Source organism: Plectropomus leopardus, chromosome 23 (genome assembly GCF_026936395.1).
Source record: "Plectropomus leopardus strain MGB_pleo_1.0 chromosome 23, ASM2693639v1, whole genome shotgun sequence".
Lineage (NCBI taxonomy): Eukaryota > Metazoa > Chordata > Actinopteri > Perciformes > Serranidae > Plectropomus > Plectropomus leopardus.
This window is the reverse complement of record NC_142198.1, coordinates 3,876,493-3,902,530: the sequence shown is the minus strand read 5'-3', so window position 1 is coordinate 3,902,530 and position 26,038 is coordinate 3,876,493. Positions and strand designations below refer to the sequence as shown.

At 38.4% G+C, this 26,038-nt stretch overlaps 1 protein-coding gene across 4 annotated transcripts; it reads right to left on the bottom strand.

The window, feature by feature from the left end:
* Positions 1-1,024: 1,024 nt before the first annotated feature.
* Positions 1,025-20,245, bottom strand: alox12 (arachidonate 12-lipoxygenase). Of its 4 annotated transcripts, none has more exons than XM_042512387.2 (18): positions 20,159-20,245; positions 17,805-17,854; positions 17,239-17,583; positions 13,394-13,540; positions 13,103-13,304; positions 11,608-11,689; positions 11,398-11,520; positions 10,523-10,629; positions 9,079-9,251; positions 8,852-8,995; positions 7,830-8,033; positions 7,217-7,303; positions 6,855-7,024; positions 5,524-5,645; positions 4,191-4,291; positions 3,913-4,083; positions 3,286-3,484; positions 1,025-3,039 (listed from the first exon to the last, which is right to left on the bottom strand). In XM_042512387.2, the coding sequence occupies exons 4-17, from the start codon at positions 13,538-13,540 to the stop codon at positions 3,305-3,307; spliced, it is 2,013 nt and encodes a 670-aa protein (XP_042368321.1). In that variant the 5' UTR covers positions 17,239-17,583; positions 17,805-17,854; positions 20,159-20,245; the 3' UTR covers positions 1,025-3,039; positions 3,286-3,304. The 4 variants fall into 4 exon arrangements, with proteins under 4 accessions (XP_042368321.1, XP_087929384.1, XP_087929383.1 ...); XM_088073258.1 differs by lacking the exon at positions 17,805-17,854 and having other exon boundaries at positions 17,239-17,394; positions 17,502-17,583; positions 20,159-20,177; XM_088073257.1 differs by lacking the exon at positions 20,159-20,245 and having other exon boundaries at positions 17,239-17,394; positions 17,502-17,583; positions 17,805-18,247.
* Positions 20,246-26,038: the final 5,793 nt, after the last annotated feature.

Genomic DNA, 26,038 nt, shown 5'->3' with positions numbered 1-26,038 from the left:
CTTGGTGTAGGGATTTGCCTTTTACACGGGGGCTAAAGTATGGCTATCAGAAATAATTGATTATGTTAAATAATGTGACTTAATTTACATTAAATCATCTTGTGAAAAACACTACCTCAGCATATACCTCCCACCTTGCCGTTCACAGTCAAGTGAAAAAAGCACAAAAAATAAAACAGTAACAATAGCTATAATTAAATATCAACCAAAGTTGAAATCAAACAAAATAAAAACCCCAAAGAGGAAGAGGAACAAACATTTAAAAAAGCAGACAAAAACAAAACAAAAGCAAATTTATAAAAGAAATAAAAACCTGGAAAAAAGGTCACTAGATTTCTTGCATCATCATTATTAACAGAGACCACTGTTCATTAAGTCTGACCATTTTCAGCTGTAACTTTAATGTGATGTTTTTTCCAAATTAAATTTTTTCATTTCATTTTCATTTTTGTCTTCTTTCCACTGATTCATACTGGAGGGCTCTTTTTTAGCCAGGAGGCTTTTACTTTATTTTGTTGTTGTTGTTTTTCTCTCTGTTAAATCACCTGGTGTGATACCCTGTGTGCTAATATGATGTAAATACCTAATACTCTCTTAATTTTGCTTTGAATATATTTCCAGTATTCCTGTATTTTTGGTCAGTCCCACAATATATGTGTGGCGTCTCCTTCCTGTCCGCAGTCCCACCAGCACATCTCAGATGTGTTAATTTATTTTGAAGCATTTAATTTAAAGTACTTTAAAGTAATTTTCACCTTCCATTCAAATTCTCTCCATACAGGACTACTGGTTAATTTATGTCAAGCCTTAAATGTTTCCTTAGAAAAAGGAATCATACCTAGAATTTACAAAGCATTTACAAAGCATTTCAATGATTTCAATGTCAAAGAAAAATGGGAATCAGAAATAAAGATTCTAATTCTAAGCCCTTATCTATAGACAACATTAGAAGTTCCTCTGGTCTGGTTGGTATTTTGCAGATATTCTCCAAAAACTTCTGCAACATAAAAAAAACAACATATGCTGATAGATTAAATTCCAGTTTAATTTGTTCAAATAACAAATAACAAATTTAATTGACAATTAAAAATGTGTGCTATATAGAGATATATACATATACATGAGCCCTTTATTTGTCCAAATTGTATATCCTTACTCCATGGTAGAAGGACAAACGTTTTTATGATAATTTTGGCAACATTTTATACTATAATTTTTCTTGTATTTTTGAAAACATTTTATACTGTAATTTTTATTTTACTTTTTGATGACATACTATGTAGTATGACATTTTCCTGACAATTTTGATGACATCCTATTCTTATGATTTTGTTAAGAAATACAATACTATGACATATTTCTGACATTTTTGATGACACTATACTATAATGTTTTTATATTTTTGACAACATATTATACTATGACAGTCTTATGATTTTTATGACCACAAACTATGCTGTGCAGTTTTATGATATTGTTAATGACATACTAGACTGTGATATTTTTGAGGACATATTATACTATGGCGTTTTTTTTATGAGATTTTAGTATATTGTCAAAAATATCAGAAAAATGTAATAAATAGTAAAGTATGTTGTCTAAAATACCATAAAATGTCATAATGTAGTATTTCCGCAATAGTATGTCATCAAAAATATCAAATAAAAGTCATTGTATAGTGTGTCCAACAACAAATCATCAACACTTTATGATATAGTATGTTCAATCACGAAATACCAGACTGTCATCAAAAATATCACAAAATCGTCATAGCACTCTATGTTTAAATAGCAACATTTCTTTCAAGGTTGCTCGTTGCCTATTTTCCCCCAAGTTTTTTCTTTTTTTTTTTTTAAAGAAATTGCAACAGGCACGGGGTCCAAATGTTGAAATACTTGTGAAAGTTGCTGAAAGCTTCAAAAGTGATGGCTATCCAGGTTTGTGGGTTTCAGAGGGTTAACAAAGACACATTACCTCGTCAGTCACGTTATACAAATCATAAACTGCCTTCAAATCATTCCTAATAATAATAATAGATTTTATCTATAATGCACTCTACATTTAGAGAAAACTGCCACAAGATAAAAGGATTAGCATTAAAAAAAGATAAAAATAAACCATATTTAAAAGTCATAAAAAAGAGCATAAAAGTGAGCAGAGCAACCAGCAAGAAGTCATTTAAAGTCATAAGTTCTGCTAAAAAGGAATGTTTTGAGTCTCTTTTTGAAACACTCGACAGTCTGTGGTGCCCTCAGATGATCAGGGAGGGCATTAAACAGACGAGGGGCGGCAAAAGGCCCGATCCCCTATAGTGTGCAGCTTAGTCCCGGGGGGATGGAGACGGATGGAGTGTGTGGAGCAGAGGGATCGTGTTCAGGTTTGTGGGGTGAGTAGTTCTTTCAGGTTAGGGGAGGCATTGCCGTGGATGCACAGACGAGTGAGGAAGGAGACATTGTATTTAAGAAGTTGTGCATGCCTTTATCTCCCAGACTCTCCTCCAGACAGGCGGTGAGTGTGGACAGAGATTGTGATGATGATGAAGTTGGTGGTGAAGCTGCAGGGGTGTGTGTTTCTTTTTTTCATGTATAATTGTGTGTCATCAGCGTAGCAGTAGAATGAGATTCCGTATTTACTGATAACACGGCTGACGGGGAGCATGTAGAGCGTGAAGAAGGTGGGGCCGAGAACCGACCCTTGAGGGCCCCCGCAGGTGACAGTGTGCGTCCGGGACCTTGCACCTCCCATGGAGACATGCTCAGTTCTGTCAGTGAGGTATGAAGGCCGATGTCAGTGAGTCCAGTGGTGACGTAGCTGGTTGGGCAGTATGCCATGGTCAACGGTGTTGAATGCTGCAAACAGGTCAAGCCGAATGAGGAGAGAGGGTGAGCCAGCATCGGCCGCCATCAGCAAGTCATTTGTGATCCTAACCAGAGGTGTTTCTGTGCTGTGGGCAGAGTGGAAACCAGACTGGAATTTTTCAAAAATGTTGTTGGATTTGAGGTGATCCTGTAGGTGGGCAGCACCTACTTTCTCCAGTACCTAGGAGAGAAATGGAAGGTTAGAAATGGGCCTGATGATGGCCTCAACCTCCTGCTGTAATCACATACGTAAATGAAAAAAGTAATTTCTCCTGCTTAGACATTCTTAGTTTTGTTTTGTTTTTTTTTACAAGATTGTATTACAGCAGCGCTACTGTAATTACATTTTTTTTTTACCTCAATCAACAAGAAAATAATTTCATTTCAAAGTTAAAAAAAAAAAAAAAAAAGTCAGGGATGCTCTTACATGTAGTCCGTTAGTCCTTCTAAATCGTGATGCTGTTTTCCACACAGCTGGGCCGGAGGAAAAGGTACTGAAGCTCCAGTCCTTCGTTCTGACTCACAATGTGGTCCTCAATCTCCTTCAGCTCTGTTCTGAACTGGTCAATCAGCTCCTGGGCCCGCCCCTCAGTGAAATGCTCCTCTGTGTATTGGCCCAAAGGAATCTACACAGGAGAAAACAGGAAGCTACTGAAAAAAAGTGGTGTAACATGTCAAATCAAGTTTAGATCAGATCAAACTAGAATTACAAGAATAAGACAAACAAGGTCACAGTGATCTTAATCTTTGACCACCAAAATTGAATCAGTTCATTGTAAAGTCCAAGTGGACATTTGTTCCAATTTGAAGTAATTCCTTTAAAGGTATTCTCCAGATATCACGTTCATGAAAAGAAGAAGGATGGACAGACGGACAGACAAATGAGCTTTGTAGGATGTCATCTCCTGCAGAGTATTGTTGCCACTGACAAAGTCTGCTAATTTTCCACTTAGTCTGGAACCTCATCGGTATGTCAGCCTATCAAATTTAGAACTTGGTGTCCTCATTTAAATTGTGACTTATTACCATATAAAGCAGACAGAGATGGACTCACTGCGTCTGGCTGTGCTCGCCCCAGATGCCACGTGATAGCCATCTGCACACAGGACTGACTGACATCAGGAAGGGTGGCCATGATCATCTCCATGGTGACAGCATCCTTGTCTGTTGGTGGGGGTTCTCTCATGGTGCAAGGGGTGTTAGGGACCCAGGCGCACCAGTCGAACTGAAAAAACATTAACAAAGAGTAAGACAGAGACATTTAAAGCCCCTCTATGATTGATGTCTCATACTGAAAGACAGTAGGTGGAGGTCAATGTGTGTGTCCAGCACCTGTCCATTGTTAGTGGCAGCGTGCTGGGCTGTACCGGTGAAGATTGCCACTGACAGCAGGGTGGAGAGTTCCTCTCGGGTATGAAGCTTACTGGGGAGACCTGAACAAACATGCAGAATCAAGAATTAGATGCACAAATAATACATCATTTTTTCTGCCTATACCGGCACTTTATATGGATGACTCCACTAATGTCTTTAAAAACTGGACATTTGATTGTACATGAGGCATCACTTTTACATTAAGTATCTGGTAAAAACTAAATTCTCTGCTTTGCTGTTTGTGTACCTCTGCGAACAAGTCAAGATGCAGTTATAATTTACATCCATGTCTGTGAAAAAAATGGATGCTTCACACACACCTTCCCAGCAGTGCAGAAGATCTCAGCATACTTTACAGATGGACACCCAAGATTATTGTCACAAATTCAGTATCTGACCAAATGTCTCCCCTTTTGTACCTGAGATATGTTATTTTACAATGGCCAGAACAGTTCAGAACATTATGATGTCACAGTGACATTTGACGTTTTGGTTATAAAATGTTGTCACAATCCATCATATATGGATATGATTTCTTAACTTTTGGCCAAAAATATGTTTTGTAAGGTCATAATGACCTTGACTTTTGAACAACCCATTAAATTCTAATCAGTTCATCCTTGGGTCCAAGTGGACGTTTGTGCCGATTTTCAAGAAATTCTTTCAAGGTTATATTGCATTCCTAAAAATGAGACAAACGAGGTCACATGACCTTGACCTTTGACCTATGTCCACCAAATTCTTATCAGTTCATCCTTGGGTTGAAGAGGACATTTGTGTCAAATTTGATGAAAATCCCTACAGGTGTTCTTGAGATATTGCATTCATAAGAATGAGACAAACAAGGTCACAGTGACCTTGAGTTTTGGCCTATGTCCACCAAATTCTAATCAGTTCATCCATTTGTCCAAGTGAACATTTGTTTAAAATTTGACAAAATTCGCTCCTGGCGTTCTTAAGATATTGGGTTCCCAAGAATGAGACAAACTAAGTCACAATGACTTTGACCTTTGACCTATGTCCACCAAATTCTACACACTTCATTGTTGTGGCCATGTGGATTTGAAGATTTTCCCTCAAGGCGTTCTTTAGATGTTGCCTTCACAAGAATGGGACCGATGGAATCTCAATCCAACCATTTACATTTTCACAGATGACACTGCTGCATGGTGTTGTTAAAATAAAGGCTTACAATATTTGTAAAAATGCCCTGCTGGAAATAAATGTTCAAAATTTTGAAGTCAAATGTTAGAATTAAGGATGAAAATGCACAATGATATTAACAACTAACCAAAGTTGGGGAGCTCTGTGAAGCCTTCCTGTGTTATGTCTCTGATCCAGGCTTGAAGCTCCAGGTCCTCCTGCACATCATGGTCTGACTGGTAGTACAGGTTGACTATACCTGTGACAAAACTGGAGGAGGAGGTACAGTTAGAGTTAGGACTGATAGAGGCGCAAACACATCTGGCTGTATGTGCTGAGGTGTTGTTAAGCGCCATTCAATACTGCCACCTTGAAAGATTAGCAGAGGCACCTTTGGATTAATTAGATTATATTTCCTAGTTTTATATTATTATCATATGACATTATGATGGTTCATACCTGATGATCTAGTCATGGTGAATTCAAGGAGTTCTGATTAAGCTCTAGATACTCAACCTGGGGGCCACTTTTGCTAAATGAAAGGAGGCCAGGGGGCAGTCAGAACAGCCCCATACATGTTTCTGGGATTTATTGGGAATTTAGGATGTTCTTCCGATTTTAGGACGTTTCTAGGATTTTAGGAAATTTCTTAGATTTGTAAGATTTTTTTATCACATTTTGTGAATTTTAGGACATTTCGAGAATGTCAGGACATTTCTAGGATTTTAGGACATTTTCAGAATTTTAGTAAGTTTCGAGAACTTTAGTAAATTTCAAGTACTTTAGGATGTTTCTCAGATTTTAGGATGTATCTAAGATTTTAAGACATTTCTAGGATTTCAGGACATTTCGAGAATGTCAGGACATTTCTAGGATTTTAGAACATTTCTAGGACTAGGATTTCAGGACGTTTCAGGAATTCGGGATGTTTCTCAGATTTTAGGACGTTTCTAAGATATTTGGGTGTTTCTAGGATTTTAGGACATTTTGAGAATGTCAGGACAATTGTAGCATTTTAGGATGTTTCTGGGATTTCTGGACATTTCAAAGAATTTAGGACATTTTTAGGATTGTACGACATTAGGGGCTTAGCTATGACCTCTGTCCTGTGATTATCTTCGGCACTGAATCACAGCTGTGATGATATATAGTACAACATCACTCCCTCTTGTGTGATATTGCTTAGCTAACCAGTAAAGGCACAAGGAACTAGCCAATCAAAGGCAGAGTAGGGCGGGTCATGACTTCTACTGTCGAAGGGGAAAAATTACAGTGTACTTCACCTACCCACGCATACCTTGCCATCATTTAGGCCTGGTGGAGGGGTCTCATTGGCCTGACAGTGGAAAATTTTGGGGAAACACTACCACTGATGTCTTTATAGTCTACACTTTTGGTCCAAATGCTGAACTATCAAAAATTAGGTGCAGGAATCTGAACAGAACCTGTTCCATGTTGGGCTGAGAGTTTGTCTTGTACCTGAGTATGGCGTCCCACAGCATCAGACTGTGCTCTCTGTAGAAATATTTTGGGAGCTGGGAAACTCCTCTGTCAGTAAAGTCATGGTGGGGCTGCAGGGAGCGGTAGGTCAGCACCTTGTACTCCCTCTGAGCCAGAATCAACAGGCCATCACCGCCTGTAGACACAACCTACACACAAACATGACAGTAAGCTAGAAGCATCATCAGACTGTGTGACACTAAAAGTCTTAATTAAACTAAAAGTTTAATAATGTGGCATTGATGAGGTCGAAGGCCGAGTGACATTAACAGACTCTGGAACAGCACATTTGGACTTTCAAATGTTTGAACTTATTGATGTATTTTGCCAGAGTAACACACCCTTTTGAAGATGCCGTTAGCTGAGATGAGCTGACTGCGCCCCCTGCAGTTAATCTCCAGAGTGTAGCGCAGATGAGGAGCCAGGAGCTGCAGCAGGAGGACACAGAAAAACCTTCAGGGTACAACTTTACTGTGTTTTTGATTGATTGACTGATTGATTGGTATATATTTTGAACATGTGTAACAAACAAAACCAAAAGAAAAAGAAAACAAAATAACAATAATTGAAAAGGAATGCATGTTTTCTTTGAAAGGTTCCGGCTTTTTTTCTTCTTCAAAAAGTTTAGTGAATTAACAAAAAAAAAAAAAAAAATGATTTCATGAAAACATACAAGCATGCTTTCTTTGAGAAATAATGGCAATTTTTTGTGAAAAATTTTGGGCGATTTTTCTAAAGAATGTTTTTGGCAATTTGAAAAAAAAAACAAACAAAAAAAAAAAAACATGCCTGCAGGTTTGGAGGGTATATTTCCCTTTTTTTCATTAAAAATTTTTGATTACTTTTTCAAGAAAAACATATATATTTAGTTTTCCAAAAATTAAACCCTGACTTAATAACAACTCTCTGCTTTGTCTTCAGAAATATAAATGGCATGGGCTAATGGTGTCTGACCTTATATATCGGGTGCACAGCAGGCAGCTGTCTCAGAGTGGCCACACAGAACACCTCGATCACCAGGTGAGTCCTGAGCAGGTGAGACAGCACCTGGAACACCTGGAACTCAGAGTGACGCACCCACATCTTAGCCAGCAGCCAGGCCAGGGGGGGGTCTTTGGGCAGGAAAATGGGTGTGTCCGGGCCAGGGTTCTGCTCAAGCTGAGGACCAGGAGAAACTGTTATTGGCAGTCCTGTTCCACTCCATGAGAAGGGAACTTAACCCTTTGAAACCTGGGCAAATTGGCTTGATGCATTTCAAAAACATGGGATGAAGGCAACAATCAGTTAAAGAAGAAATAACTCAGAAAGTAGCTAGAAATGAGTAAAAAGTACAAGAAAATTCCCTAAAAATAAGAAAAGAAATGAAAAGTTTTTAAAAAGTAAAAAATATGTAATAATAGTAATAATAATAATGATAATAATAATAATAATAGTAATAATAAACTTTATTTGTATAGCACCTTTTATACAAGAAAGGCAGCCCAACATGCTTTCCAGGAAAGAAATTAAATGTGTTAAGTGCCTCACATCAAAACACTTAGAAGACAAAATAAAACCTGCGTGTAAAAATAAAATAAGATGAGAACAGAATACACAGAACGCATCTTCAAATGGATAAAAGCCACTTAATAATACTAGTAAAAGTAAGACAAAATAGGGATAAAAATTGAATTCACAGAAGGTATAACAAATAAAATAAAACCTACTGCTGTTATTACACACTATTATTACACACTATATATCACTATATTACACACACTATATTAGATAATATATATATATATAGGCTTTACAACATTAAAAATGTATAATAGGAAAATGCAACATGAGGGTTGTGTAACTTGCTCTCTCACCACATGTATCCCAGAGGGATATTTTTAGAGGTTTTAATATGAAATGAGACTGTGTGTGCACATCGATGACATGTTGAGTATTTCCACACAGGTCTTTGGGCGTGGCAGGTGTGAATGATGTACCTGTATAGCTATAGGTATGAGCCCGTCGTCTGGGTGCTGGTACAGCAGGCAGAGCGGAGCAGCGATGTACTGAAGTTTACCATTGATTGTGTTGGCGGGAATCCCATCCATGATGGCGTAGTCTAACAGGTGGATATTCCCTGCCTAGTCATAGAGAGAGCAGAGACAATGAGACATAACTGTCACATTAAAGCCTGTATGGATCGTAGAGACGGATATTTCTCCACCTTGAGTTCTTTGTTGAGGTTGGTCCTGGGAGCCATGGAGCTCTGCACCATGTCTGCTGTGACTGGAAAGTTCTCTGGCAGCTTCTTACACCTCTGAATCATTCTTGGGTTCGAGCCGTTCATACACTGGTAGCCAAAGAAACAGTCCTCCTTCCAGTGCTCCATACAGTACTCTACACAGTCAAGCACACATGCACGGGATGAGTAGTTGGCCCCTCGAGGACATTGTAAGGGACTGTTCAATATTTTTGAGAAACAGGGGAGGCATGTCAAATATTTTTAAGCACTGAGAAGGGACTTGTGGGTTTTTAGCTCAGGAGATGCACAAAAAACTTTAACTGGGTTTATTTTGTATTTATTTTACTGTCAATTTAATAAAGAAAAAAAATATGCCTTTTAAGTCTGCTGGCAAGTTTTGAGATTCAGGGTGTATTTAATATTAATTTAAAAAATACAAACTACATATTGCCTTTTTTTTTTTTAGCAGAATAAATTGCCAAAATTTTTCAAAGAAAACATGCATTCCAAACACAAGGGAAAGGCATTTTTTATTTTATTTTTTATTTTTTTAAATGTTTCCTCAAAAAAACAAAACAAAACATTGCCGTATTTGTATTTAGTTTGTATTTTTATTGTATTTTTTTAATTAATATTTAATACAGTCTGAACCTCAAAACTCACTGGCAGGCTTGAAAGGCATGTTTTTTTCTTCTTTACTGCTAAAATGACATCATTTATCATAGCAAGAAACTGTGAAAAAAAGTCAAAATTATTATTGGATTTTTAAACAGACATTCTGGAAACAAATCGTGTACAATGAATGCTTCCATCGGAAAATAAAACCAAATCTAAGCTTAAAATAATGATACTTGATCAACAGCACTTCACTCCAGGTCCAATTTAAAATTTCACCCAAATATATAAATAAATCTTGTACTACAGAAATAGAGGAGGAGGATTATGCTTTCCCCCCATGCACTCATGAAATAATATTTCTGGCTCTCTATATTTTTTTTTTTTAAAAGAAGAAATAAAATTGCACCCTAGCCACACTCCTCCTCTGATAAACAACAAACAGTCCCTTAGATGAATGTGTTCTGTACCTGCTAGTCATTTATATTCAGCCTGGCAAGTTTTAACAAAGATAATAAGTACTTGAACAACTCTACCTCCCATGAGGCTTTGATACAGCGTCTATGATGCATGTAAGAGATTTAAAGAGAGAGGTGACAGATACTCTGTTTTTGTAATAGAGGCTTTTAAAGGAAGCTTTTTCAGAAACTCATAAAATGTACATATAATAACTTTATATAGTTTATATCAAACATGCTGCATTTCTCGTGCATTAGAAACATATTGTGTAACAGAACACTGCCCAGCCTTTGGTTTTTGGTTGTTTTCTCCTTCAGGTTTTGCAAGAAGTGTGTAATGTGTATTGACTCACCTGCTATTGGGCTCCGCAGCTTCCAAAAGATCCGTTTGAAATCGTCCAGGTCGCTCCAGGACTTTCCAAACCTGATGGCCAGCTTCTTCAGAGACAACTCCAGCAAGCTGATGAGAAGAGAGGGTGCATACTTAATCTTCATCATGTTGTCACCTCTTATCTAGGGACCAAAACTCTTGATGTCATTTGTCTTCACTACTTTAATCCTTAAGGGCCCGCTTTAATATTACACACAATCGTATCGCTCAGCGCACAGAAATGCGCTTTTCAAAATCAAGCTTTAAAAATATTATACATTAATATAATTTTCTACTTTCATTTAGTTATTAGTCCTAATCATAATCATCAAATAGTCATTAATTTTCAGAATTTTAACCATATAAATGCCATTTTCTTGTTATGATGCCACTATGTTTTTAATTTAAAAAACACACAGTTATTTTAAAAAATACTACATGTAAAGTAGATTTGTTTTTTGATGATCACAGCCTGGTTTATGTCAGTGATTAGCATTTTTGTACTTAACAGTATGAATGTAACAATTTTATTTACAGTGTGTTTTAGACTTATTGTAGGAGCTGAACTAAAAAACTCCAAGATTAAACAAAAATATGCAATCTTGCCAAACTTAATACCATATGCATGAACACAGCCAAAATGATCAGAAAATGAAGAATGAAAAGTGCATAAAATGCACCAAACAGACCCTATGTGTTAAAAGACTGATGGTTCAGACTTGGTGTTTAAAGTCAAGCTTTGTATTAAGTTTAGATTAGAGTAAGACTAAGGTTAGGGTTAAGTATTGTGTTAGAGAAATGCATTCTGTCAGCTAGGGTCCTCACAACTATACAGACAAACACGTGTGCACCACCCACGCATAGTGTAAGGAATGTTCAAAGTCGCTCCGTTTCTCATTGTCAAAGCGAACGTCTTGGGGTAAATCTGCCTCTGTTTTAGCGTCAATACATCTAGGGATCCCTGCAGCCCACGTTACCCATCTGAAATACAGAAGCACACAGTGTGATACAAATATTAACACACACAAAATCTGATGCTGTATCTTTGTGTTGTTGTGTGTATTGGACCTGAAAGTCGTCTGCCTCTCCTGCAGCTCTGTCTTCCTGTGTGCCAGCAGCTGAGGTAAGGAGTCGTCCCTGTGTGTCTTTGCTACAGGAGCAGAAGAAAGGGGATTTGTAGATAGTAACATCCTTTGCACAGGCCTTTGCATTTACCACTGGTGTTATCTCCATTCTGCCCATTTTGTGATTAGATTTCAATATGCAAATAAAGTTTAGTGGACGTGTCATGTTACTGATTCCGGGGGAGAAAAACTAATGTGCAGAAGGACTAGTGCATCTATGCACTGCGAGATTTAAAGATTAAGGGTGAGCTGTAATGTTAGCTATCAGTGGTGCTAAGTGAGCCAGTAGTAGATGCATGCTTCCTTCTGCACAGGGATACAGACAGTGGGTGTAGTTAGGTAGAAATAAGGTGATGATACAGGCTTCAGTTACATCTCCTGTTAACAAGTGATCAGTATCTAAATAGCAGCATCCTATTCACAGGCCTTTGCATGTAAAATCCTGCTATTAACTGTGTAAACTATTTACTGCCCGCATTGTGACAGGATCTCAATATGCAAATAAGTTAGGAGAGATTAGCAGAATTGTCATGTTCCAAACTCCAGTAAAGCAATGCCACTGTGCAGAAGGAAGAGTGCATCTACTCATGGAGGAGCAGTTGTGCTCCTGGCAGTGCAAACTTAAATGGTGTCCTCCTTAGCTGAACTGTAAGGTTAGCTAGCTCAGTGGTGCTAGTTGAGCTAGCAGTGGATGAACGCTTCCTTCTGCACAGTGATACAGTTGGCAGGTGTAGTTTGGTAGAAAGACATACAGACATTATTTACACAGGCCGTAGCATTTATGCTTGGTAATAGTGTAATCTCCATTCTGCCTGCTTGTGATTGGATCACAATTTGCAGATAAGTCGGGTAAAGTTAATGACTTGTCACATTACTGATTCCAGGAAGGCAAAGCCAATGTGCGGAAGGAAGGGAAGGAAGGGTGCATCTACTCATGGACGAAGAGCCAAGCCTTGTGACAGTACAAAATGTAATCACTAATAGCATCCTCCTTTGCTAAGCTGTAACATTAGCTAGCTCAGTGATGCTAGGTGAGTTAGCAGCGGATGCACATTCCCTTCTACGCAGTGATGCGGTTGGCGGGTGTAGTATATCATAAAAAGAAAATAGTTCCTACATGAAACTGGTCACAACAAGATCTGTGGATTATTTTGAGTAACTACGTCATGATTTCTGGAAAGACATTGCTGTTGAGTTATTTTTTGGTTGCTTTGAGCACAACAAGCTGATTGCCATCTAATTTCATTGTATTGGAGAGAGGATTTGCATGTCACTGTGGCTGCACAAACACAAAGCCCAGTTGTTGATTTTTTGCTATCATGAGAAATTTGAATCATCCCATTGGTTTGGATTTTGCTTCCTTTCTCAAAAGCACCTCTACAGTCTGTTTTACAGCTGAAAATAAAGAGCTGATTCTAAAAGCATGGATTCTTTCCTACCTGTTCCCTCTCTAATCTCCACCTTGATGTCTCCTATAAGCCAGCGGTAACATGGGAACGTCACTGCCGTCCCGCCACCTGGAGGTTTCACTGTGATGTAGCGACAGTACCAGTTATCTTCCAACCAGTACCTCTGTTTCTCCAGTCTGACCAGTAGCAGGGTCCCTAAATGTGAAGGGCTGTTCACTTTGTACTCATCCACCTGACAAAGATGGAGAAGAAAGAAGATAAAAAACCTGATAACACTGTTTAAACACACATCGTGGTTTCATCACCACTCCACACACTTACTGCTCCTCTACAGAAGTCCAGTCCGGGGTTGTCCAGCAGGGTGCGTTCACTCTCCCCGTTCTCTCCCACCAGGGTCACAAAGATGTAGTTGTTGGTGCCTGAATACTCTGATGTACCAGTTGCTACCGTCACAGTGTAGACTTCCATCTGGGGACATAAACACACACAAACATTTTGTTGCATTTGTCTCACAAATGGTGTCCATCTCCTTGTCAACAGTTTGTGTTTGTCTTAATCAACATGAAAGTGTCTTTGGGAACAAAACCAGCTCTATAAGGACATGATCTCCTCAGATCCTGTGTAGGTACCAGATATGCTCGGGTGGTCAGATTGGCTCAAACAAGAAACACTGATTTTTTATTTATTTTTTTTTGCTGTTATTTTGAGTCTTTGGTTTTTTTTTTTTGGTCTTTTTGTGTCTATGTGGTCAAATTGTATATTTTTGTGTTTGTTTTGCCCTGTTTGTTGTTATTTTGTGTCTCTTTGTGGTCAATTTATATTGCTTTATGGGTATTGTGCCGCTTTTTGTTCTTATTGTGAGACCCTCTGTAGCCATTTTTTGTCTCTGATGTTTTTTTTTTTTTTTTCTTTTTGTGTGTCTTTGTGGATGTTTTGCCCATTGTTGTTATTCTGAGTCCCACTGTAGCCATTTTGGGTCAATTTGGTGTCATTTGTGTAGTTTTTTTTTTTTGGTCATTCTGTGTCTGTAATAAATTTGTGTCTCTTTGGAGTTGTTTTGCACTTTTTGTAATTTTGTGTCACTCTGTAGTCGTTTTGGGTGTCTTTACGGTCATTTTGTATCGTTTCTTTGCTCCTTTTGTGTCTCTGTGGTTGGTTTGCCCCATTTTTGATGTTATTTTGAGTCTCTTTGTAGTCAATTTGTGTTTATGATTCTTTTGCTGCTTTTTGTCCCCCTGTAGTCATTTTGGGTCATTTTATGTGGTTTTTGGGGTGTTTTGTGTCCTTTAGGGGTTGGTTCTGTTGCATTTTTTGTGATCAATTTGAGTCTTCTCAGGTAAGTATGAGTTAATTTGAGTGACATTTTGCAGATTGAAGGCCAAAGGGGCCCCAGGGCTCAATCCTTCATATTCCCAACCCAATTCAACATCTTTGGGATCGACTGGAACAGCAACTGGGAGACCTAATCAACCACTGCTAATAGTTCTAGATATGTGACCCTACCTAACCCTAAAAAGCTGGCTATCAACTGACTCTAATAACTATGGGTTTACACACATCAACAGTGCAGCCTTAGTAAATTAGATAAGGTGATCCGGTTTTATCTTTGAGGAAGCCCACATATTTCAAGAGGAAATGCTGTGAACCCCATTAACTTTTAGCTTTCACAGTTCAAGCCATTGCATGCGAGCTAATATACTGTTGAGCACATAGTTAAAATCTCCATCAAAAGTGAATCAAATGTAGCTCTCACATTTTGTGTGAGGACACTGGCGTGTTGGCATGAGTCACTTTCCTGGTAATAATTTGAATATTATTTCTACAGTAAGCAAATGTGTAAACCGCACTGATGCAAATGTTATGATCTAATAACAGACTACTGACATGACACAACACATAGCTGTGGCAGGATGTGACTATGACTAGCTATATTTCAAGTACAGAGAAAAATAATACCGATGAATTTATATTAATAGCACTGACAATCTGAGCAAACATTTTAACCCTTTAAAACCTGAGAAAATTGACTTGATTTCTTTCAGAAACACAGGAGTAAGGCGAGAAGCCACATAACAAGAAATAGGACCAATATTAGGAAAGAACTCAGAAAAATCTATTTTTAAAAATGATCTTAATTTGATATCTAATAATCCCCAACAGCTATTTTTCAGGTCTTTTTTGTCACCTTTTACTAATTTATTAACTTCCCTATAATACATCCATGGTATAAAAAAACAAGAGTTAATAAATTCAGTAGAGGCAGCACCACAAACACAGCTCTGCAGTCCGCCATTGTTGTTATTGTTGTCCTCCTACTCGCACACGGCTATTTTTCACAAACATGATGCAAATGCACAAAGTGTGGATTTGATGTCATTGTTCTCACATCGTGCGCTGACAATTTACACGTGGACAGAAAATTACACTCTGGAACCTGCTTTGCCTTCTCAGGACCTCAAAAACGCTGTTATACTCTCAACGAAAGGCCAAAAAAAGTTTAACGTTTCATGCAAGAACTGTTTCTGCATAAACAGGCCATGAGACTTCAAATATACCGTCATTCAACATTTCCCCTGCCTCCTGGACTTGAGTACATAAGAAATGCAGGTGTCACATTTTCTTGCACTGTGGGTTTGTTATGTAATACAGTTTTGTCTGCATGTTTTGGTTTTGTAATTGTGTCTGGAGAATCCCCTTAAAAATGAGATGTTATATCTTCCGGGGCAATCCTTTTAGTAAATTCCAGTGTGTATCTGGTTGCAGCAGTAACTTCTCTACTGCATCGAACCAACTCTGTAGTTTTACCAAATACACTGATGAAACCTGTGTGTGTGTGTGTCAGCTAAAGTGTGGTAAGAGCGCACAGAGCCACTGAGCAGGTTCCTACACTTCTCGCAAACTCACTTAGTCAGTCTAGTGACATAATTGAGTTACTTCAGTGGTTATCAGCACCTTAGCAGGAATATGACATTTTTTTGACATAGCTGGCATGCCTGGAATACTTTACTAACCCAACTCTACTACGCAGCCGTCAAGAGTCTAAAAGCATATTTGAAAATATGGAATGACTCAAATTTGAATTCCAGCACAAAATCTCCACATGAGCTAAATGCTAATGTGCTTATAACCCTTTGAAACCAGAGAATATTGCCTTGATTTGTTTCAAAAACATTAGATGAAGGCAATGAGCAGCAAAAGAAGAAATGACCCAAAAATTTGCAAAGAAAAAGGAGTTTGAAAAAGTACCTGAAAATTACCTATTTATTTATTTATTTATTTTTATAAATGATTACATTTTTTAAGGAAAGAAAAAGACAGATTTAAAAATGGAGATGACCTGGAAAAAAAGCTTAAAAATTAGAATTTTGGTGCAAAATTTGAAATATGTAATTATAATCATTTTAAATAACATTTTTTTTTCTAGCTTTTCTTTTTTCTCCCAGACTTATTTTCCTTTGGTTTTTCAAAAATAATTTTTGACTCATGAGCACTTTTAATGTTTACCTCTATGCCAATGATACCATGCTGTTTTACTTCTAAAATCTAGCATATGCTACTATTGTAGTCGCAGTCTTAACCCTTTGAAACCTGGGCATATTGGCTTGATTTCTTTCAAAAACATGTGAAGAAGGCGATTAGCAATGAAAGAAGAAATTAACCCCAAAATTAGTAAGAAATTTGTAAATAAATAATAAATTAAATTAAAAATAATTAGAAAAACACAAAAAGGCATAAGAAAGGAGCTAAAAAATAATACAATAATTTAGGACATAATTTTAAACATGCAATTGTTAGTTACAGGTTTAGTTTTACTAACAGCTTTTTTTTCTTTAGACATTTTTCCCTTTTAAAAATTAGTTCTTGCAATTTGTGAAAAAAACGTCTTACCAAGATGCTCATTGCTTTTTACGCATGTTTTTGAAAAAAAAAAAAAAAAAAGCATCAACATGTTCAGGGTTCAAAGGTTTAAATACTTGTGTAAGGCGTCCAAAAGCAGAGCAAGAACAGTGATGTCACTCCAGGTCTCAAAGGGTTAAATGTAACTGTCAATGCAATATATGCACATTAGAGCTCATTTAAAGTAAATAATCATAGTCAGCTTTACATGATAGTATTATAGCCGCTGCAGAATGTCAGAAGCCAAGAGTCAACAGAAAAGCACTGACCTCGGTCCACGGTGGAGCTCCAGTGGAGCGTCAGTTCCCTCTTCTTCTTTTCCTCTAGATTCTCTCAGACTCCGTTTTCTGGACCTTCTCTCTTTTCTTCCTTTCCTTTTTGTATCCAGTTTCTTCTCTTTCTCGTTTTTTTAAGTCCTCACAGAACTGTAAGTTCAACAGTTATCCAGTCAGCATGGAATTCCTCTATGCAGAAAGTCTCTGTCGTTTCTCAGTTTAAATGTTTTCAGCAACAGCTTCTCCAACACACTCACTCTCACTGCACAACTCCACTGGCTCTGTGCTCTCACACTCCCCTCAGTCAGTCCCCTGTGTCGTCTCACCTTGCTCTATAACCTACACACACAAATACGTGCACACACACACACACACACACACACACAGAGAGAGAGAGAGAGAAAGAGAGCTGTGAAAGGGAAGTTGGGTGTGTGGGCTGCACAGATGAGGCTGTCAGATAACATTCACATTACAGAGCAACATACCAGCAGTTAAAATAAATACATTAAGTGACTTTAAAGGTGTACTCACTTGTAAAAAGACACTTGTATAATACTCACTTGCTCGTGTAACGTTGAATTTGCGAAGAAAACATTGTCTTTTCTCAATCCTTCACCGTGAATGGAGAATCCAAATTAAGGTCATCATTTTTCATGAATTGAAGTAAATGGAGTCCCCAGTTAATAACAGCAAAACTATATCAAAACATCAGATTACAAACTCTCACATAACTTGTGCAGTACAGTACAAGTCTCAGTTATCCAGTCATATGCTCAGCACCTCCCAAACACATGCATTTTCACTAAAGCCTCACTATTTACTAAACAACAGTGCAAACAGCCTTATGCACAGCTGAGTGTGCCTGGGCATGTGCATATGTTTGTACTCAACTCAAGGGCTCATATGCACGCACATGCTCAGGCACGCTCAGGAGCGCTACTCTTGGAGAACCGGAGAAGTCTGTCTAAAAACTTGGAAATCCGTTGGAAATCCGCACCTCGTCTAGAAGTCAGTGGGTTTTTAGTAAGAGGCCAGAATTAAGGTCGGCTTTGGCTTTGGTTAACATAAGCTGAAGAGATTTTCATGTTTTGTTCTACGACATAAAATACATCAGTAAATAACCCACTCGTGAACTTCGAAACTTGTATGTCTTAAAAAAAGGTGGTTGCTAACAAATGGCGAAATGAGACTACAGAACGCCATCGAGTCAAACCGCGCCAAACACTGCTTTGCAGCCTTGTAGTGGTGTTAACATGAATTTAGTGCAATTCCTTTGTAGCCTAACATTAGCTTTTTACTTCTGGAGATTGCATTAAGGCTTCAAAAATCCAGAAAATGGCATTTGCATGTGAAGTTATCTTGCTGAACAAAACTTGTAAGAATCATAAATGTTTGTTTACCGCAGAGCTTCTTTTCTACAACGATCCACAATCCAATGGAAAAATCCCATAGGCTTTTTGACCAGGGAACCAGGGAAACATTAGCTTCTGGGTAGGCCGACAGAAAATTGTCAGTCCTGGGGTAGAAGTTTTTTAAATTTTATGTTTTAACAAAAATACAACTGCAGATAAATGAGACTTGGTTCATACTACCAGTTGTGTGAGAGTTTGTAAAAGAATGTTTTGATATAGTTTTGCTGCTGCTAAACGTGGGAACAGTTTTCTACACAGCATAAGATGTGGAGACATTGATATACAAATGATCGTTCTGCGGGTGAAGTATTCTTTTGAGTAATACACCTAGTTTAAGGGAGATTAACTGATAAAGTATCCACTGATCATGGTAGATGTCTGGCTCAAGTCTAATGGTAAAACTTAAAAGAAACACTCCAAAACTTTCAGAAATTAATTTGTCTACTGTTTGTTGGTTTAAAATGATACACAATTAGAGGCATGTTTGCTTTTAGTGACTATTTCAGCTCGCTATCTTAAAAGAAGTTAACATTTTACTCGAAACAGTATGAGCTGTCTTTCCCACAAAGTTACAGTTGTAATACAAGAGGCCAGGGTTACAACACCTCATCCTCCAGATGATGATGCAATCAGCCTTGAATAACACAAAGCTTTGCTGTAAAGACTGACTTTCAGCTTGTGCATGTCTGTGGGAGTATTATTAATGAACTGACGGTGTGCAAGTTCAAAGTTATACCGAGTTTTTCCTGGCTCAAAATAGGGCCGTAGTGACAGGCGCCGAACATTGTTTGATTTTTCCACCTATTGTGGGTCAAAACCCCAGGCTCTGTGTTTATTGTGTTTATTAGATCAGGATTAGATTAGATTAGGAAGATGAATTAAAAAGTGATGTTAACACTAGAAGGGCCAGAACTCCATAGCTACTGAAATGTTTGTATTATTTAGGTGGAGGCTTCAAATAACCCAGTGGGTTGTCTGTCTCTCCTTGCACTGCATGTCTTTATTCTTGTAGGTTTTTTTTAATTATTTTTTTATCATTAATATTTTGTAAAATATATACCAAAGAAGTTGTTAACATTGCTACTTGTCAAAAGCCTCCATCAAAGCACTTGGGGTCAAAATTTAAGAGCTATAGCACACATTTTCTGCTTGTTATGGCGGCATTTTCTTTTCCTCCTTGGCATATCATTTATCGTATTGTATCGTATCTTATCATATCATATCATATCATATCATATCATATCATATCATATCATATCATATCATATCATATCATATCATATCATATCATATCATAAGAATCACTTTACAATGAGAATGAGACTTTACCAGCCACTCTTGAGGTTCTACTTTTGACAGAGACCATGATAGTTGCCAAGCAACCTAGATGCAGCTGCCACCGTGCAAAATTTACCACTTCAATACGTAACCATGGCAAAATCTGTATGAATATTGTAAACATCTGTGGCCGAAACGGATAAAAAGGATTAAATTTTCTTTACCGTTTATGCAATTTGTATCAATAATAATCATCTGCTCCTCGCCTGGAGTCCTCCTCGTCTCTACTGCACTCTGCTCCTCTCCACACATGGCCCCTCCTGTCTCTTGAGGTTGAGCAACAATATTGTCAGACCTGATACGTTTATCATTTTTATTTATCAGGACAACGCCTGACACCAACGCTCTTCGGACTGGAGGGAATTTCTCAGAGGAAAATTAAAGTTTATCATCATGAAAGTCAGATGTGTTACACAACAATCCACCGGCCTGACCTCTATACCTGCAAACATTTGTCCAATGTGGACGTAATTCCTTGGTAGAGAACTACCAAGTTTTTGTTTATAATATTGACAGAATAATTTGCTCAGTGAGCAGATGTGTTTACTAATAAAGGACATTTGTTTTGAAGCCTAATCTGCTTAGTTCGGATGAAGAAATGGCTCAGAAACACTTAATTTGGTTTGGCAGGCTTAAGGGAAGTGAGTAAAAAGGAATGGTCTTTTTTTTAAATCTGCCTTTATATGTCAGAAGAAGAGGAATGGCCTTTTTCTTATAAATATTTTAAAGAACTAGGTTATCAGTGAAGAGCTGGTGAAACATCACACTTTGTGGTCTGAAGGATGGATGTTTTACAGAGGTGGTGTTTTAGCGGATATTAGGTTCTGAGATACACGGTAGTACTGGAGTACAGTTAAGTTTGATCATTCTGAACATCATTCTGTAGTTTTTTATCCTCCCTGTGCCTCCCATCAGATCATGTGAGATGGGGGAAACAGCCTTTAGCTAATTTCTTCCGTCCTGGAATGTAGGACTTACTGGCTCAATACTTGTCCTTACATGCCAGTAAACGACCTAAAATGCTACCACTATTTTCACAGATCAGACAGGACATGGACCTTTGACTGCAAGTGATCTGAATCCAAAAGAGGTATGTGCCCACATATTGCAACGGTTCATAGGATGATCAGTCTCCAAAACTAAACTGAACTCAAATACTTCCGAACATCTCAGCAGATCCAAGAATATTTTAATGGATCCCTATCAGTCAATTAAAATATGAATCATACTCTATTGAACTTTATTTTGTCTACCTGCTGGAGCTGCAGTACTGTAGTCCTCAATAGTAGCCAGGCTTGACAGTGCAAGGATTATGTTCTGTATGTGAGTAATTTGGAGTGTGAGACTGAGAAAAATATTCGGTTGCACCAGAGATTTGACTTTTTGATTTTTAGATATGTAGACATAAAGTAACACTGTGGATGCATTGTTCAGCAGAGCGTTTTAAAAAATTATTATCTTCTAAGAATTACAACGCCTCCTTTTTTAGTCCAGGTGAGTAAATGTAAGCCAAAATGGCTAAGAAATGAGCTGGTAACTGAATTTGATTTCTACATGTTAGGAGGTGTTAGAGGCACTACATGGCAGAACTGGTTTTGCAGCTGCCAAGAGGTTCATCCCATTATTTCAGCCAGGAAGACTTAAGCATGAAATTCATACTGCCGAGCAAAAACAGACCGAAACAGAAGCAGTACATTGGCAACAACTGCAGCTTATATCCTTCCTTGTATGTTTACTCATCTGGATTTCATCAGTTTCCTCAACATTTCTCAGATCTCATCCAGCTGTGATCTTCAAATCTCAACAGATTTTCAGAATGGTTCAAATAGTTCATGTCTGATGTGTTGCTCCTTGAGCACATTCAGAGACTTTTCCCAAAGCCACCCAAATGTTGTCTCAGCTGTCAGACTGTGGTCAGAATACTCTAAAGAGTTATTTGAATTCACTTCTTCCCTTTGTCCTGATCCCAGATAAATTACAGATGTGTGATCACATGTCTTAGTTGGTCACACCCAGGTTCTTTGCCTTCTTAGTTAGGGACAGTGGAGAGCTCTGAACGGTGATAGAAAGGTCAATGATGCGAGATGCCTCCCAAGGAAGGAGGAGCAGCTTAGTGTTATTAATGTTGAGCTTCAAGTGGTGTGCATAAATGCGTTAAGAGATATAAGCCATAGATGCAGTAAAAAAAAAAAAAAGAAAGTAATTTTACGCTGTCAACTGGGTTTAAGACAAGCGGCATTAACTGGGGCTGAAAAATGAAGCTATTGCAGAAGAGTCAACCACTGCAGCTCACCGAATGGCTGCTAGAGGCTGGCATCAGAAGCAAGTCAATAGACCCCTATATTATTATAACACGCCTAACTTTACATTTTATATAACTCAGCAGTTTACATTTTGTTAAGGGTTAAAATGATGCATAATAATGGCTGTTTGAGTGACATTCATCAGGCTTGGTGGTAAAATTGTGACTGCCGAAATGCCAAACTTTAGGCTTCATAACGGGAGTCCACAAACCAATGAGTGACATCAAGGTAGCTATGTCCATTAAGTATACTGTCTATGATTTCAGAAAACACAGATCTGTAAAGTGCCATCTGCATAACTGTGGTAGGAAAAGCAATGTGAGTGACCAACAGAGACAACTGACTTGGTGTAGAGAAAGCGGAGTGGACCCAAAGCAAAACCATGAGGAATCCCAGTTGTGACGCTGCAAAGTTTAGACACAGACTCATCTTCAAGTTACCTTGTAGCATGGTCCTTGTGGTAGGATGAGAACAGTGAGGTTGCAAGGTCTGAGACAGCCATTTCTTGGAGGATGAAGAAGAGGATCTGGTGGTTCACCAGGTCAAACGTTGCTTAATGGCCCAGCAGGATGACATTGGAAAGGGAGACTGCTTTAGCACCTTGGGGTTCCTCTGTAACAGTAAAGAGGGCAGTATCAAATCTTCTTTTATGCTTCTTGTTGTCAGCATTGTACGGATGACCTGCATGGTCTCAGAAAACACCTGGTCATTCATACTGATTTTGGTCAAAGTGGTAAAAGTAGCTCCAAGACTGGAACTCTTCTTATGCTCTGTGGTTGCAGATTAGTCTACTTCTTGTAACCCTTCTGAAATGGTGTATATGCACTGCCAGATCCTGTAACTAGCTAATCGTTGCAATGTGTTCTGTGTGACCACATCCACTTGGTGCAAAATCTTGGAGGTACATGGCTCAGCCCTTAGCCCTTCATGCACTGTCACCCAGGCTGCATTGCATAATGTCACCATCCAATTGCACCAACCACAAGAAGTATCAAGCAGACATCAGCTGAGACGCCTCCATTGAAACAAGACAAGTGGAGGTCAATGTAATTCTGGTGGAGATATACAGCAGCAGACAGTTAAGTGAAAACAGCGTGCTTCAGTCTTTCCAAAAGGAATTGAGGAAGGAAGACAGCTCTGTAAATGTTTACATCAAACTAGTGCATTTCTTTAAGGAGGGTTTACATTAGCTCCTATTCAAGTGTCCGGAAGTCGAGCAGTTGTCAAAGATGAAGTGGGCGCCTCATTTGTAGGGAGGGGGGAAAAAGATAGAAGATAGAGAGATGGATCCAGGAACGGTGGTGTCAGAAGGTGGGTGGAGAAATGAGGAGCATATGTAACAAAAAGTTTTCTTTTTACAATGTAGAACCAGTTGAAGTGAGGAGGGAGTTGGGAGAAATCAAGGAGGTGAGGGAAGACAGATTGGATTTTAGACTCAAAGTCATTGCTGATCAGAAAGCAAAAAGAGAAAAGTCTGATGGGCAAGACCTCAGAACGCTTGGATTTCTGCCATCTTTCAGACTGAATTAAACAACCACAGAGCCGGAAGGGTCAGATGAGAACTTGAGAGCTAAGAGAGTTGTGAGATATAAGTGAGAAGGAGTCAGGCGAGGGGAGAGCTAGAAAAGTGGGTGACAGGGAGCAAAGTGACAGTTGGCACAGTAATTTAGAGAAGAGGTTTGAGAATTATGTACTTCTATATACTATAGTACTACTATATAAGATGCATACAAGATGGGTCTACTGCAACCATGTTTGTTACAAATTTCAGGTGACTTCCAAAGAGCTGAGATCATTATTTCATAATATGTTCAAACAAAACATCTGATTTCTTTTATCAACTGTCATTCTTGCTAAAAAGTGCAGTGCCCTTTAAAAATGTGCCTTTTGGGAACATATCAACTTTTAGCCCTCTGGTATTTCTATTTAAAGCTTCCTTGACAACCATTCATCCAAACAAGTTCACATTCAAAACTCCACTTCCCTGGATCCTGAGTCATACACCTGTAACGGCTTTGGCTTAGGGGTTAAAGCAGTTTTCGACCAATGTGAAGGTCGATGGAGTGATCCCTAGCTTTTTTTAGTTCAGCGGAACGCTGTGGCTGCTTGTGTTGTAACTGGCTTTGAGCGGTTCCTAAGACATGGAAAACATTATAGAAATACAGTCCATTTACTTGCCATGACATAGTTCATCCCCTAACAATGCCAGACTATTCATGCCATTTGGGTGAAAAAGCTCAAAGGAACATTTAATGTCATCAGTGAAGTCAAAGCCCGGCTGTTTCTGGGCATACATTCCAAAAGTTACGTAACTGATCCTGGACTTTTGCTACAGTGCGACATCTCTGGTCTGTCTTTCTTCATCTGTTCTTGATTATCCTGTCGCGGACAATAGAGGGGCAGCCAGTACATAACGCACAATAAATAAATAAGTTCCTTGGATATCAAGAGCTCGCATTCAACACTGCACTTCATTTGGCCCTCAGAAGTACACCGGCCAAGTGTGAAGTCGTTTGGTTGAATGGTTGTCAAGAAAATCAAAGGACAGAAACTCTTCCCACTTCACTTAAAAGCACAATGAAGTTCAGAGGCCTGTTACCCAGAGATAATGAGACATTAAAGTCCACATGATCCCAAAAAATTATAAGGAATATCCAAATAGGATGTTGTTTTTGAAGGTAAAAGGTTTGCAAAGGTTTGGTTTTTTTATGCTCTGTGGAGGCACATTAATAAAGTTGAGGAGCTTCTCTAAAGTGCATTTGGCTGATTTGTGTTGGTGCATGTATTGTATAATTTCCTGTTATTACAAAAAGTGTTAACAGGAAAAGTGTTAAGTTCATTGATTTTTTTAAGTACTGATAAAAGAGTACCATGGCACTAAGTATGTAGTATGGAATCCAGGCGCATATCTAAATGTAAAGGCAGTTCACCCATATTACAAGGACACATTTTGTCTTGTGGTGTCTGTCCAGTCTATTAATCGACTGGTTTCACTTCTGAGATTTCTGCCTTCACAAAAATACTATCAAGGACAATAGAATTTAGTCTGTGGTCCTCAAAACACACACAAAAAGATCAATTTTGACAATACCTGTCCAAATGTCTTTTCAAAAATAATGTCTTGGTTACATTTGGCAGACTAACCTAGAACCCCTTTTCCCCCCAACATGGAACCAGTTTTTTCCACTTCCTACACCATTCAGTTGGTTCTGAACCTGAAAAGTTGGTTCTTGGCTGAAACCAAGAAAGCAGCAGGTTTTCCTTGAGCTGAATTGCAAACTGCGACAACAGTGGTTGTGTCATATTCTACAGGATGGAGAAGGCAAGAAGTCAAGTAATAAATTGCCAAAAAGTGCGCAGTGGTCTCATTAATTGCTGGTCCATGTTTGTTTTTGAATACACACAAATATCTGTACTAGGAATTTTTGTTGCAAGAAAACAATGTAATCTATGATTTTGCCTCTACTGTTTACGTCTGTTGTGCACTGTACATCTACCTCTGTTGACGACACATCCTTGATTACAATGGTTCTGCTCAAAACTCCTGGAAATTGGCTAGTTTGCTAGATACCATCAAAGTTCCAGTAATCATGAACCGAATCAGTTCAAGGACCACAGCTAGTGTGGCAGAAAAGGGTAAAGATGGCCTCATGCAATGTGGGTGAACCCACCCCCCCCAACCCCCCAAAAAGGTGAGACACCAGAATTATCGTTGCGTCATTGCATAATGTCACCATCCAA

What these genes read in the sequence shown, in the direction of transcription:
- alox12 (XM_042512387.2), bottom strand. Translation starts at nt 13,540, where the DNA reads ATGGAAGTCTACACTGTGACGGTAGCAACTGGTACATCAGAGTATTCA. An exon ending in TCATACCTATAGCTATACAG is followed by an intron (nt 8,034 to 8,851) that starts GTACATCATTCA and finishes CCTGGTCCTCAG; the next exon opens with CTTGAGCAGAACCCTGGCCC. An exon ending in CTAACGGCATCTTCAAAAGG is followed by an intron (nt 7,025 to 7,216) that starts GTGTGTTACTCT and finishes GTTTGTGTGTAG; the next exon opens with GTTGTGTCTACAGGCGGTGA.